This window comes from Halichoeres trimaculatus, unplaced genomic scaffold, assembly GCF_033239565.1.
Source record: "Halichoeres trimaculatus isolate MK-OKI-2021-1 unplaced genomic scaffold, fHalTri1.1 fHalTri1_scaffold_14, whole genome shotgun sequence".
NCBI classification, from domain to species: Eukaryota; Metazoa; Chordata; class Actinopteri; order Labriformes; family Labridae; genus Halichoeres; species Halichoeres trimaculatus.
The window spans coordinates 20,633,841-20,649,917 of NW_027437192.1; the positions used below are offsets into that span (position 1 = coordinate 20,633,841).

Sequence of the window (16,077 nt, forward strand, 5' to 3'; positions counted from 1 at the left end):
CAATGCACTCAGTATCAAAATTGAGCTGGCCACTTTATTTTTATTAGTCTGAAGTTATTATGAAGTAGTTTATGAAACTTTTTATGTCTAAAACACAGAACCTGTCAATGATAATGTGTTTTCCTTTTCTATGAATAGTTTCCTCTTAGGTGATCTAGACAGGCTGAACCAGTGGGTGCCCAACATTAGAAGACAGAAATGGACCGCCACCAAAAGCTCTCGCCTGTGCAGTGAACATTTTGAGAGCTGCTACTTCTGTACTGACAGAGATCTTTTATATGCTATTTAGTAAGAATGAATGGTTAATAATTGGGAGAAGTTGACAACATGACTGCAGGATTTATGTAACTTGACAGAATAGTTTGATATTGCTGTAGTGACTTTTAAATCACTTCACCAAATCTCTTTGTGAGGTGATGTGGATGTTTCTTACACATATCCTTACACAGAGCAATGAATCTGATGTCCAAACCAACAATCTGTGTTTGGTAATGTTCCCCTTTATTGCAATGAAATGGCATGGGCTTTACCCAAAAAAATCAAGTTTTGGCTGTTTTAACTCAGAGTCAGTATTTGGTATTTCAATGGTTAGAGTCATGTGCTCCCTTTATCTTCCAAACTACAAACTAAGCATACCTGCTCTAATTCAACACACCAGGTGAACATTGGTGGCATTGAGAAAAAGGGAAAACACCACACTCTAGTGGTTAAAAACAAAACTACAAATGTATACAACAATTATTTCAGTAAAATACAGTGTGATGTGAAAGGGCCCAATACTGTTTTTTTCAACCCACTTGTCCTGTAGGTAAACTTATGAAAGTAGCCGCACCACACACACACAGTGTAAGACAACAGATATTGTAATGATTTAATAACAATTATAATATAAAAACATTGATTTTGTGTGTAACTGTTTCTCCTGCAGACTAAAGACTATTGGCCACCTATTTTGTTTGCTATTTTTTAAATACATAATTTCTTGTAACAGCCTCTTCCTCTCAGTGTTTTGTGTTCTGAATTTGGATTCAAATTCGAAAGGTAGCCATAACTGCAGGACTCTATTTTTCACCTGAGATAATTTATCCAGTACATGACATACTTTGCTTATACTGTATGTACACATAATCAATATAATTCATAATTTCCCACGAGTCTTGACTTTTATATAAAGAATTTTAAGAAAGGACTGCCCTAAAACTCATTGTATTTGATGGTCATTGCTTGCTTGTCATGTGGTTTAAAGAAAAACCAAATAGTCTTAGCCAGACAGTTAGACTGCATCTTTGTTAATATCCTACAAATGCAAAGCTTTGTGTAAGCACACCTTTTTTCCAGGAGTGAATGGGTTCAGCATTTTCTGTCTTTTGTTATATATTTTCAAGTAACTCACATCATTTTGTATTTTAATAAAGTCACATGCTATGTTCAAGGCTGATGTATGTTTATCTGGCAGATAGAAGGATAGCTCCTGTCTCCAGCTTGTGTCTGAGGTCTCTTTGACCTTGCGTTAACTTTCACCCAGTCTCCTAGCTCCATGCTCTGATTTAACACACACACACTTTGATAGCACATCTCTCTGAAACCTGACACCAGCTGTGGGTTGAGACAGTGGTGTCAGTCTTTTTTTTTTTTTTTTTTTTTGCCAATTACTCTCCAGTGTTTAGTTTAACTCAACCTCTAGATAGACGTAGCAATGATTGTTGCTACGGTTGTTCCCAGATATCAGGCTCAATTTTTTGGTGACCAGTGCTATAAACTTTACTTGTGATCAGAATATATGCTGAACTGAGGAATAGCTCCTCTTCGGGTGATTCTTTAGAGGAGTATGACCAAAGAACTGGGTGAATCCTCACTTGGCAATCAAAATTTTGCTTTCAGTAGTTAGACAAAGTAGTTTTTACACAACAATTTATTGAACAAGATTATATGTCACAATAAAATAATCATTTCCAACAAAAAAACAAAACAAAAAACAACAAAAAAACAACAACAAAAAAACAAAACAAAAAAACCCCACATGTACTATATAATAAACAACAAAAACTTTGGTCCAGCACACAGGCAAGAGAACACAGGCCTTACAACGCAAGCTACGCCCGCAATGGGCTTGAAGAGCTGCAGAGTCAGGAAAGCTGTCTTAGAAAAAGGGCACCTAGACATGAATAATAGGGAAGATGGAAAAGATTAGAAAACAACAGTGTTATGGCCACAGATGCTTTTGTTTCAACATTTGGCATGACAGTGATGGACTACCTGCACATTAAAAGATCCTAAAGGCTAACTCCGAAGGCAGAGACAGTTAACGGCGTTTGCATTTGGTCTTTAGGACACTGTGCCAATTTACTTGAAAATATATGATTTCCCCTAGGTGTGAAATGAACTCCATCCCTGAAACATAGTCCAGCACTGTCATGTCTAATGTTTGGGTGCCCAATCAGAATTGCATTTATGCTGGTTACAAATGTAGCCATTACACTGTTTATACATTTTCTACTCTTCTTCATCTTTGCCGGATTACAGTTATCTCTCCACTGGCGTCTTTGAGTGATGCCAGACAAAATTATTTTCATGTCTGGGTGCAGAACACGGAGCTGCTGGAGGTCCTCTTTCATGGTGTTGACTAGGCACACACTGCTGACCTGCCCCTGCAGTGGATCAGGAGGACATCTGATGCTGCCCTCCCATGCAGTGAGTGAGCAAAGAGGGGAAGGAGGCCCCTCCAACTAAGTCCACTCCAGCCAAACCAGCATATCCGTGTCCCCTGGATCCCAAGGCTGCTCCCGGTTGTCTCTCGGATGTAGCTGTCCATGATTATCCACACAGTGTCTATGGAAAGAAAATGATAAGGTGCAATTAATGCCTTGCGTAAAAAATGTTATTCATACAAGCAAGGTTTTCAAATGTGTGCAATAGTTTACATATTCTTTTGGGATGATATGTTACACAGAAGCAGACATCAGACATTATCTTGACATTATATTACATATATTTACTTTCTTTTCAAAGCTTATAAATATATTAGGCTATATTATATATGTTATGTAGACGTACGAGCGCTTCAACAAAGAGACTACATTTCCCATGATACTATCGAACATTCCAGTGTCGTCGCACCAATCACGTGACGGTCAACTATGGCTCCCCTCTCGTAGTGATGTAGGCGCTTCGTTGACAACAAAACAAAACTGCCTCTTTGTTATAGAGTTTATTGACTGACGCGAGTGGGATTAACAATGCAGAAGATAAAGTCTCTTATGGCCCGGCAGGTGAGTGAAGCAGCTCCACAGAAAAAGAGCAGTTAAGCCTTTTACTCTGAAAGCTGCACCAGCTAGCATGACAGCTAGCAAAGCTAAGTGGCTAATTTGACAGCTCATCGTGAAGCTGAAGAAAGGACACATTCATTCACCACCTCTTGTGACGACTCTTGCACAGCCACTTGCCGTTAACTTTGAATGAAAAATACCACGTTTTTTCTGCACTTTTATTCATGTCCCTGTTGTCAGTGTGCTGTCATTCAAGCACAACAACAGGAGAAACTGGGCGGTTGGGGAAGTTCTCAGTTTGCACAGCTGTAATGCTAGACTTATTGGTTCTCTAGTGGACACGACAGAATATATCTCTGTCAGAAATCTACCCAACAGTTCCCCTTTTACTAAATGCTGCAGTGTGGTGAGAAGCGACGATAGACACAGGTTATAACTGAAGCAGTGTTAAAGTTACATGACATATTTGGGACTAATTTCGAGTCTTATTTTGACAGGGTCTGAAAAGCCCTCAAGAGAGTATGGCAGACCTCAGTCCAGTGGAGAACCTGAGGATCCCAAGCAAGGTAACCCACATCACAGAGCTTTAACTGCAGCTTTCAGGTGTATGATGGATGCATTGTGACTGCATTTTCTGTATAAATCTTAAAAAGTGCTACAGCAGTAACTGGCAAATATCTGACCTCCATATAAGTAACTTGTTTCACTTATTTAAAGTATAAATAAGTAAATTATCTACAGTTTAATGTAAGACTGACACCAGGATGTATTTGCTGCCTCATTTGAATCCTTTTAAAGGTTTTTCGATTCTTTTACTTGAACGTTATGAAAGTTTCCACATCCAAAAGTGTGCTTTAAAGTTGTCTGATATTATAAGCTTTACATTATTTTGGACAATAGGACATCTTTGTCTGTCAGGTTTGAGAAGTCAAGTCTGTATCAGTTTGAAGTAGTTACTGCACAAGCTTGGACACAGTAAGTTGGGTTGTGTCAATCATTTTTATAGTTTCTAATCAGATTCATTGCCTAATTGGAAATGTTAGTAGTTTTTTTTAAATCATATAAGGCCCTACTGTAATTCCAATGTCTTTGTAATGACATTACTAAACTTTTTTTAAAAAGTTTACTTTAATGTGGTAACCTGCAGATTTATCACTTACAGAACAGCTTAACCTGAAAGTACAGTGCTGTGAAATACAGTATGCTTCACATTTAACGGTTTTATTTTGTCAGCGTTTTGGTATGGCAGGAACTGAAAAAGCAATCATCATGCTTAGTCACAGGAAACAATTGTCATTACCCACTTGTGCAAATTCAATTTGTCAGGGGGAGGCAGAGTGGCACTGCAGACTGGCTCTGCTAATGTAAGGTCACTTCCACTGCAATGCACTGCAAGTCAGGGACTTTGCTGTGTCCTTGTGACCTCTTGGTGCAGAGCACATTTCAGGAGCTGACAAACTCTTTTTTTTTTTTTTTTTTTTTTTTGGAAAGTTGATATTAGCATGGTTGATTCAACATGTTGTGGAGTTTCTTTCTGAAAGATTTAGCCCTTCACTATATTGAACATGGTTTTGCATTTCACCCCAGTTTGACTGCAACAGAAGGAATTTTATGATGATGTGCTTATATTGCAAAACATTTTTGTTTACTTTTAGTTCCTTTAGTTTTATCTGAAAGAAGAATTAAAGGAAGTTGTTTTTTCCTGTTAGTCTAAGAGAGTTGAGAGATATGAATCTCTGAGAACTTTGAAATCTATCTTTCAGATGAGAAAAGGGAAAGACACGGTCAGGAACCAGACAAAAACAGCTCTGCCCTCTTATGAAAAAACTTCACAAACCAGGGCTCCTGATGACAAACTGCAAATGCTTCATTACCTGCACATTTGAGATCATTGCAGCGTATTTGTTAATGTTTTCTGGTTTTCTGGTTGCTCAACCTGTTTTTGCAGAATACAGAGCGGTGACAAAGATCAAGCTCAGATAAGAGAAGCAGCTATTTGTTCTTCTCAGGTGTAAGACGAGCCAGGATGAAAAATAAGGAGAGCTGTAGAAAGAAGAAAATTATCTTATTTATTATTATTTTTTTTCTTAAAGTATGCTGGCTTTGAATTTGGTAGCAGGTGATGTGGCCACGCAGAGTGTATAACAACCACCCTGCTTCTCTGCTTGACTTATGTCTTCTTTTTTTCAAGCCAAAAAATCTGAATGCTGCTTTCCATTTCTGGAGCTGAGCTGTCAGAGAAGAATTTTCAAGTTATACACCAGCGGTAAAAACCCTTCATATGAAGAGCAAAAACGTCCTGGGTCCCATCTGTTGTAGTCTGAAAACAATTCATTTATCACTGGAGATGGATGTTTACGTGCTAGTGTTGCTAACAGTCTGTGCTGGATCCAAAAGTTCAGCTTGAGCAGCAAATCTGCTTGTTGGTGTGTTGTGAATGCTAATCAGATTAGTGACATTTCCTGTCTTCCTGGTACGCATCAGAAATGATTCAACCAACAAACCTGTAAGAAGTTGTTTTCTTCTCATCTTTTGGTAACACACAGCATGATTTGAACTTTTATTAAACTGTGTTATGATGGTATTTTGGCAAAGTTAAAGCTTGAAAAATGCAAGTAAATCCCAGGTGAATAATATTTTGTTTTCTAGGTCATACCGCATTAGAACTAAAATAGAGCTGCTGTGTGACTTACTGTTTACAGTGAAACTGAGACCGACTAGAAACAGATGAATGGGTGCTGCTCTAAGGGATGAAAAGAATGAATAAAGGACAGCATACTGTACATCTTGCAGACATATCTAGTGAAGGGGTTGTTGGGGGTTGCTTCTCAAGTTGCCAGTGGGATGGTAGACAGTGCAGCAGCCCAGAGAAGAATCATACTCAGAGGCCTTTATCATTGGGTTTTTTCACTCTTAGATTACATAAACCTTAACCAATGCTTGATATCACGGCTGAACTACATCTCCTGAGTTTGCCTGTCTGTGGTGTGTGAAACTGTAGCGCCAGGCTCACCGTGTGATGACATTATGCATTGACTTTATTCACTTTGCTGCTCCAGGTAAATGAGACATGAGCCACACACATCAGGCTTTATACTCACTTAAACCCACAGTCCTCTTTGATTAGAGGTGAATAATCCTCTAAACAAGCTACTGAAGGGAGCACTATACTCTGCCTAACACGCTGCCTTGTGGAGACCCAGAGGCACAGTTGTGTTTGTGTATACGTGAGTGTGTGTTTGTGGTACTTAATCTAATACTTACCCTGTGGAACTCTTTGTGTGCGTCCAACCACTTTAGCAGTGACTCACATCGTTTATCATCCTGCAGGAGTTGACAGTAACAGCTGGCGTACTGCAAGGAGGGGGGAATGATGAACGGGGGATGATTGACAAATGATGCCCTCAATCACTATTTGGACTTGACTGGAAAGTTTGATGGAGCGATAATCTGGAAAACATAAGCATAAGCTAGTTAGCTTGCTACTTAGTTGCTGGATGTTCCATAGCGAGCAATTACAGGCTTCATCGCCCTGCCAAGGACACTCAGTCCTCTGAGGACTTGTGCTCCTAACTTTCCGATATTCTTATTGACTAAATTAACTCACTTTTGTTACTATTTGTTCTCATATTGAGATGTTCACAGCAGGTAATGACTAGAACTGCAGTGGTCCATTCGTGTTTTCACAGTTATCAGGCTGGTCATTTGAGTGCACAGATGTCTGTCGACTATAGTACCAGCTGCGGTGTGCATACGAGTGCCCTTTACTAATGCAAAAGTACATTTAAAAAGTAAGTTAAAGGCTGCAGTGGGATACAAACTGGTTTCAGGCTGTTGAGGTTGTAAACTTAGACTCTTCTTTGTAAATAACAACTTGTTAAAAATAAGTCCTGACTTAAATCATCCAATCCACCAAACAACACCAACAAGAGTCAATAGAGAGATAGCAGAATGAGCTGTATAGCATTGGCAGAAAAGATTTGGCAAATTTTTAATGGCCACAACCCACATACTCTGCTGCTCGTTGCACAAATGCATTTTCGTTACAAATGGTGCCACAAAGGGATTGAAACAGGCTTTACAACAGTACACGATATTTACGGAAATGCATTGTTACAACAAAGAAATAATCTACCGGTCACAAACCGCCTTAAGTTCTGTGTTAAAAACTTTCCTCTGATCTTCCAGTAACAACAACGGGTTATTTCTTGACACCCTAGATCGCCAACGGTGCTCAATTCACAGACTCTTTTTTTGACACTGGTTGTTTGTGGTAGGAAAAGCACAAAAAGAGATTGACGCCTTGACAACCCCCTTTACAACAACGGTTACCAACTTTATTAACATGACAAATCACTTTGATGTTTCTGTTCTTTTTCTTAATCTCCTTTTGGAGGACAGTCTGCTTTTTGGCCACATAGCAGAGACAAACCAACTTTTATTTCTCCTCTTCAACCCTTTAAGTCAAGACTTCCACCCCTTTAAAGTGAGTGTTGTTTCTGTTTGATGGTTTGTGTCCTTGCAGCTTTTACACTATAAGGAGGCTTAATTCCTTGAACTTTGAACAAAAACAAAAACATATTTTCAAGATAGAAACTTTCTTTTCTTCTTTTACCTATGACTATCAATCATACAAATACTGATGATTAATTCTTGACAGATGAAGTGTCTGTCATTGAGTGTAAGGCATTAAGTAAGCTGTTTGAAAAAGGTGGTTTATAACATCTCCATTCCATTTTTTATTTTTTATTTTTTTATTTAACTTGAAAGCTGTTTTGTTTTTGTTGCAACCATAAGTTTTACTGGAGGCCAACAGTTTTCTAACTGCAGAAACCTGCTGGTAATAATTGATATGGCTGCAGTTACCATTTCCCACCAGCAGGGGTCACCATTGTTCCATTCAGTACATCTTTCCACTGCATCTTAACTCACAAAGTGTTGAAAAAAGCATGAATGTTCACACTCTGAGTGCATCCCCTCCTTAATATTTTATTATTTTCCCCAAAATTAGCATGAATATGATTAGCTGGGAGCCTCCAGAGTACGCTGGGTTTTTCTTTTTTCAAAGGACTGAGACTGAAATTGTGAGGTGAAAAGTTTGAAGACCTGTCATGATTTCTTTCTGTCTTGTCTCCTTTTGATGGATCACATGTCCTGGCCGTAGGTGACTGAGTCAGTGTTTTTTGAATTGATTTTTGAAGCTACTGTCTAACTATCATTTTCAAGGACCTGACTGCGCAGCGTGAGTGAGGGCCAGTATAAAGAGAAAGGAACCACTGTAAGACGTCACAGAAACAGAGAGGAAGAGTGCTTTTGGCTGTGGAAGCAAAACAATCACGTACTTCAAAGAACAAATTGGGTTGTATTACCTGTTAACCTTGCTGCTGACACCAGCGTTGCATCCTGGGTATGGCTGTCGGCTGGGATTGTGCACTAATGTCCCTGAGGGCAGCTGTGTTAAACCCTTGTTTAGGTGACAGAGGAGGGTGCACACTGCGGTGAGGTTCACATAAATATTCAAGAGTGATAACAATGAGGGGGTTTTATGAAAATAATTGCCCCCTTTTCTACATTTCTTCACCCCCTGCTGTGTCTCTCTCCCACAGGATTTCCCACAAACCCCCTCTGATTTTATCCAGCTTGGCGTTTAATGACCACGTGTGGAAGAGCACATTTGTGTTCCCATTTTGACTTTCCACATTTGAACACAGCCCCCTCATTGCACAACAAATGTTCACTTTGATTCTCTGATAGGGCGTGTTGGATTTCTAATTTCCGTAATGAGATGAGAATTCGATTAATTTGCAGACGCAGGAAGAGGGAGGGGGAGGTGTTTGTCCCTCATCTATCAAAGTGAAATCTGATCAAAGCATCACAGCAGCTAATGTTGAGATCCACACTTATTTGTCTGTTTTGTTCGCTGTGGTAGAGAAGGCCGCTGTAGCCTCTCAGTAAACTTTGAGATATTCATGTTTTTCTCTGCAGGTGTGTGTGTGTGTGTGTGAGAGATAAAAAAAGGAGGAAGAGAAGAGAACAGGTGTAGGGATCCATCTTAGCACGCTGAAGTGGCTTCTCTGGAGAAACAGCACATCGCTGTGTTTTGTTTCGCTCCTCTCTGTCCTTTCTTCTCAGCTCTAACTTTCACCAGTGAGTCATCCAGCTCATCCTCCTCCCCTATCTTACCTTCCCTTTTCCCTTTGCCTTTTTCCTCTCATTCGAGCTGATTTCCCACCCACCCTCTTTTTGACAGCAGAGCACGATCTCCTACCTTTCTACCCCTCCTCTCCAATCTCATGCCATCACCCACGCATTTTCTCCAGGGGCCTCTGCTTACTTTTTAAACCAGATTTTAACACACACACACGTACATCCACACACATACACGGATGATGACACATGCATGCATTTTTAGCCCCCAAATTTCCTTGAATAAAGGAGGAGTTTACGTTGGGGGTTGTGTTTGTGTAATTGAATTAAATGAGGCTATATTTGTCTGTGAAGATGAAAACAACTCAGCATCATTTCCTTATTTTAAGCCTCGCTCAGCTTCACACACTCTCACCCCCCAGGAGCAGATTCACTCACATGGGTGGCTCACTTCATCACCCCTGCCGCTCCGTCCTTGCTGATAGAAGCTGGGGAAATATTTGTGGTTAGGGAGGTGTGGAAGAAGGTTTTCATATGAAAGACGAGTGCAGATCTTTAAAAGAGATGTTTTATTTAATAGAGTTTTAGAGATATGTAGGGGTGTTTGAATTGCATCTATCCCAAAATTTCCCCTCCCTAACCTCTGTCCTAATCCTGCCGTCTATTTTTACAGCCATTAAGCTTTTATGTGTGATGACTCAGTGCATTGATCCCACTCAAATGAGTTGTTAAATTTAGGATTACCTCAAATACAGGATGTCTACTGAGGGCATGAACTAAAGCACCCAGTATTTCTTTATACGGAAAGCCCTGTTAAATATCGCTATTTAGGTTTTTTAAGTATACTAACAGCACGAGCCTCTGGGTGACACTGACTGTCATTCAACACGACTTTAGTCTAGAATTAAACATAAAAGCTACTGCTGGATTTCTTTAGTTAAAACTTGCAGCAAGCCTTCATACATATCTCCCCGTGGAAAAAATCCACATGACCGTGGGGATACCTTGACCTTTCCTCAAAAGCTGTGATGTTTGTATCAATAACTGATAAAGATGAAATAAATGTCTTTCCTCCTCCTGTACAAACATCATACCAAGATATGCCTTCGTGTGGTACCCAAACGGAAGTGGAGTTGTTTGGTGCTGGTTTTGCTCAATCTTCATCGGATAAATGATCACCTCAGCTGTGGTCTTGCGATGTGTGTTTGCCGTGTGTGGATTGATGATATTTTCATTCAGTGCAGCCAGTCTTAGCCATCTGAAGCTATTAGAAGTGTAAGGGTCTGCGTTCACTAAGGGGCTTTTTTTTGTTGTGCTGGCAGTGGCCACGACCTCAATTCAGAGGCTTCTTGCTGCGTTTTCTGTTTCTAGTTTATGAGATTCTCCCAGCAGCACCTCTTGACTTAAAAGTCATACCTTGAAAAAAAAAAGTGTGGGGACTGTCTGTGAGGACCTCTTCCAGTTTAATTGACAAATATTATTTCAGATGTTCTGCCCCTTCTTGATTTTGATTGGTCAGTGACGTTGATGAGGGAGGTGGTATCCCAAAAGTTTAAAGAGGACATATCATGCTGATCCGTGATATAATACTTACATATAAAATAATAAAGTTGAAAACAAGACCTTACACCCCCTGAATTTTCCAAAAATGAGATATTGTATTTTCTCTGATATCCTAGAACGAGATTTGATGCCTCTGAAAATAGGTCATTGACATTTGGCTTCGAGATTTCGACCTTTGTGACGACACGAGGATCCTTTCTTTCTATTGGAGTAATCTGATAAAGCAGCTCCTTTTCTGTGATGTCAGTTAGTCACACAACCGCCACAGAGGGATACACCCACCAAGAGCCGAGTATAAACGTATAAACTATACATGTTACAGTACCGGTTTGACTCACCACACTGAAGCGTCCTGAGATGATCTGTGTCGAGGTGGATATTCTTCCTCCTGAGCTGCAGAACCGTCCGGGTCTGATTCGGGGTCCAATACAAAAGGACGTATCCTAAACTCTGCCATTTTATTAGTGCTATCAATGCCTTACGGTGAAGTTTTGGCAAACAGCAAACTCGCTCGGTCTGCTCCATTCAATTTGGCGATTTTGTAAATACTGCCATGCTGCAAAAACTGCCCCCTGGCTCTACCCCCTCCGTCCCTCTGATAGAACTGACCAATCAGAGCACAAAGGGCTGTGACGTTGCGAGGTTACTGGAGGTCATTCTGGAAACGGAGCGTTTCAACGAGATCTTCAGAATGGCCTAAACTGAGGATATTGAGAACGCTATTGTGGGGCAATGAAGGAAGTAAATGACTTGTACTGTGGGCAGAAATGCTTTACAGGCATCCTAGTCTGGAATAGTGAAAAGGAGAAACAAGCATGATATGTCCCCTTTAACTGTTTTCGACTTGGAGCTCTGGGAAAGCTTAAATTTGATGAATCATGAATCTCAGTGTTCAATCAGTCAGTCACTCTTTATTTGTATAGCACCAAATCATAACAAACGTTACCGCAGGACACTTCTCCAGAAACATGAACAGGTCTAGACCTGTTAGTGTTAATACAATTTTAGAAACAGAAACCCAACATCAAGACAAGATAATGAGTCTTATCTCATCTTAATCCACCATGAGTACAGGACTTTGCAACATTTAGCAAGTTACAATGGCAAGGAAAAACTTCCCTTTAATGGGCAGAAACCTCGGACAGAACCGGACTCATGTCAGACAGACATTAGAGGAGACTGTGATGGGGTAAGAGAGACAGATAGGGGGGGTGAGAGAGGGAGAGGGAGACAGACAGACGGATAGACAATCAACAGACAGACGGATGGACGGACGGACACACACACACACACACACACACACACACACACACACACACACACACACACACACACACACACACATTCACACACACACTGGCGACAGTTAAGGTGAAACTACGGGTCTACATCAGCAAACCATTCCAGCAATAATCCAAAGCTGTAGCAGACCATAGTCTGACAGGAGCACAGCAGCAGGCCGTCCACATCACAGATCCAGAGGAACTTACAAGACAAACTCAGAGCCTCCCAGAGAGGTGTATGGACAGTAACTATAACAGGACATTCAGACTAGAAATTAGATTGACAGATAAAGAGGGAAACAGGAGCCCAGTGTGTCAGTTTTATCAAAAAGGAAAGTTTTTAGTCTACTCTTAAAAGAGTGAGACTGTGTCTGCCCCCCAGACCTCAACCTGTAGGTGATTCCAAAGAAGAGCCTGATAACGAAAGGCTCAACCTCCCATACTACTTTTACAGACCCCAGGAACAACGAGCAGACCTGCATGCTGAAAACGCAGTGACCTAAGATAGGATGACCCAATGCCATTGAGCACTTTCACATTGGCTTCAGTTCTTTAAACAGGATGCTGACCCTTGGTTTCTTGTGATACCATGTTTAGCTGTAAATTGCTTGGCTTTGGTGTAGTAGGGACTCAGGGGCCGTTTACGCGACAACGGTTTTAGGGTGAAACGCAAAAGTTTTGTTGCATTTCAGCCTTGCCTTTACACGGAAACGGCGTTTCAGCCGACCTAAATTGCTAACATTTGAAATCGGCCTCCAGAGTGGGATTTTTCTGAAAAGCCGGCGTTTTCAGTCACTCCGCATGAGATGTTGTTACAATCGTCGCGAACCACCATGTTGTGCTTGTGCTGCTCAATCTGCTGACTGTCTTTTTAACCAAATGTGCATCTTTTGCTCCACTTTTTAACTTAGCATTCCCCAATACACCAGATGACCGGCTCAACACTACTTCGGTGATGATCTCCCAAAAGCTGTTTCTGAACAAGACAGTTATAGCACCACCTGCAGGTCTGGCATGCTTACTACAGCATTTTCAGCCCATCAGCGTTTCCGTGTTAACGCAGATTTTTTTCACTGCGTTTTAGCGTTTTCAGATGAAACATTGTTGTGTAAACGGGGCCTCAGACCTTCAAGACTCAGAACAAATGGCCCAGTTTGTTCCAGTGTGTTTGTGGCATCTGGCTGGTTTCTCAGCTTCATTTCCTGTGGGAAATACACTTAATTGACAAGAACCTCATAACCCCCATTAAAGAAAACGAAATGGGCAAATTATTAGCAGTATTATGATGTTCGCACTAAGCTGAGACTCAGAGCGCTTTGCAGGACTCTATTCTAGCAGTATATTGAGACACTTGCCACACATTAAGTTTCATTCCTAGGTGTTGAATGGTTCAACAGAAGTACTTGCTATAATTTTAATGCTTTGTTTTTCTGGAGGAAATAGCAACATGACTTTAACATGGTTAAAGTGGATCTTGGGGACAGCCATAGTCTCTGTCTACCTTCATTTTTAGTTCAGTAACTTCCCCCTGTTGTAAACTGCTGGCACAGTTATCCCGGTCCTTGTCATTGACCCGTGACTTTCTTGGCTCATTAGAAATGTGGGTTTAAAACCCTTCATCTAAAAAACTCACAGCAGCAATAAGCCCTGACGGATACACAGCCTGTTAATCAATGAAACTCTGATGTTTCTCCAAGACGCTCTGAAGAGGGATCTCTGCTCTTCTTTCCCGGTCATTCATTTCTTCTAGTCTTTCTTCTCAAGGCTGTCTGCCGTCTCCCATGACAGCTATCCAACGAAACAAGCTGCAATCTCCTCCCCAGCTCGGAAATGAATGTTTCCTTTCCTTCTTTTTCACTTCCTCTTTTCCTTATTCTTGTCCTCATTTGTATTCCCTCCTCTCTTCACACTGCCCTTCACCCTTGCTCTTGTCCTCAAACTTTGCACCTCATGTTCCTTTGATCTCTTTTCCCTGGCATCTTGTCTCTGTTTTTTTTTCCCGCATTGCTCCATTTCTCTTTCTCTGTCTGATGCAATTGTCTTAAAGGTCATTTTGCAGATTTTGTTTGTTTTTTTCACATGACTTTTAGAGTGATGTAATTTTCGGTTTCGTGCTTTTATGTTTGTATTTAAATCTTCCTGAAATGCTAATTTAAGGCCATTTTGAACTTTCCTCTGTCTTCATCATCTTTCAGGAGGAGTTGCGGGAGCTGAGGGAGCAGCCCATCGACCCCCAGGCGGAGCAGGAGATCATCGACAGCATCGAGGAGGTCTACTTCTCTAACGACTCCTTCGACATGGTGCAGCACGAGCTGGAGGTCAGACTCTCTGCGTATGAATGAGCTTTATTGGCTGAACGAGCACCACTTGCTCGTTAAATGACGACAAGAGACTGACTCAGAAAGTTCCCACGCCCCCTCTGTGCAGTGAAATAATAATTCCATCACACCCACCACATTTCGTTAAGTCTGATAACAGCAGCATTGCATCTCTAATGTGAGCAGAAGTGGTTTTCCTACGCTCCGAACCCCGCCTGATTGGCAGAGTTAAAGCTCCTTCTCACCTGAGCTGCTGCCTCTTCCACTTCTGCAGAGCCGTGTGTGTACCGTTGACGTCCAGATTGATGGATTGCATCCGCTCAACAGAGGAAGGGTGTGAAATCTCATTAGATTTATCTTGGTATTGCTACACCATCTGAAATGAGACTCTCAGTCAAGGGGAAAGTAATTACCTATCATCCTTTGGGCCATGAATTCGTAATATCTACTTTCCCTCGCAGAGTTTGTTTGCTGTGTACTAAATAACCTCCTCAACCTTCTTCACTAATCTGACTTCCGATCTGGCAGAGTATATTTACCGAGCACTCTTTTTTGTTTTGTCAAGCGGAGACGGAGCTGCAGCCTTCTTGGGTCACACCAGTTTAACAAGCTTAAGTTCTCTGAAATACTAAGAGATATCTGAAAAAATAAGATGCTCAGGAGTGGAGATTAGGTTTCCCAAGATAGATGAAAATCCCTGCTGTGGCCCTGAGCACCAGAAGTTCCTGCAGCATACTTTAAGGGTAGGGATGTCCCGATATTAAATTTTCACTTCTGATATGATACCAATATTGCAGCATTGAGTATTGGCCGATACCGATATCAATCCGATACAATATCAGCATTAAACATTACTTATTTTGTAGTATGTCTGTCATGTTAGAAAGGGCTTGATTAAGTGATATTATCCAAACAAAGAACAGTAATCAGCAACAGTAGGTATGAGGAAAAACGATATTGATATCGGACCGATATCCGATATCAATATCGGACTGGGACACCTCCATTTAAAGGTGTATTCACACCTGTGGCTTGTTATACAATTGTACAATTGTAATTGGTTGTCACTTGGTTTGTTTGTGTTCACAAGGCAAAAGTCTCTTGTGGTCCAAAGTTGTAAACAAATGCCACGTGATTGATTTTTTTCTCTCATTGGTCAGAAATCATACCTGGAAGGTGGGGAGTTTCTTTATCTTCATTCATTCATTCATTCATGTTCTTACCTGCTTTCCTCAGGGAACAACAGCCATGGAGCATCAGCAACGTTTGTGGCTAGTTTGCGTTATAGCGTTTATCTGGCTAACAGTGTGCGCTATACGATCAACATATGTAGTTTTTTCAAGAGTCCCAACCGCGTTAAGCCACTTCGATAAGGCACTTTTTTTCTTTACTGCTCCGCATGAGCCCACGACTCATTTTCCTCAGTTCTTCAGTCTTTTCTTCTTCTGCTGCTGTTGTTAATTCTTCTACTTCTTTTTCTTCGACTGTTTTGACTTTACA

The 16,077-nt window shown here is 40.9% G+C and overlaps 1 protein-coding gene across 1 annotated transcript in view; it reads left to right on the plus strand.

Moving 5' to 3' along the window:
* Positions 1-3,098: 3,098 nt before the first annotated feature.
* Positions 3,099-16,077, plus strand: part of vps50 (VPS50 subunit of EARP/GARPII complex) — a 147,387-nt gene continuing 134,408 nt past the window's right edge. The window contains exons 1-3 of the mRNA XM_074686866.1: positions 3,099-3,269; positions 3,764-3,832; positions 14,455-14,577. Of these exons, the coding sequence (XP_074542967.1) occupies positions 3,237-3,269; positions 3,764-3,832; positions 14,455-14,577 (225 nt within the window). The 5' untranslated portion in view covers positions 3,099-3,236. The remainder of the gene's footprint in view (positions 3,270-3,763; positions 3,833-14,454; positions 14,578-16,077) is intronic.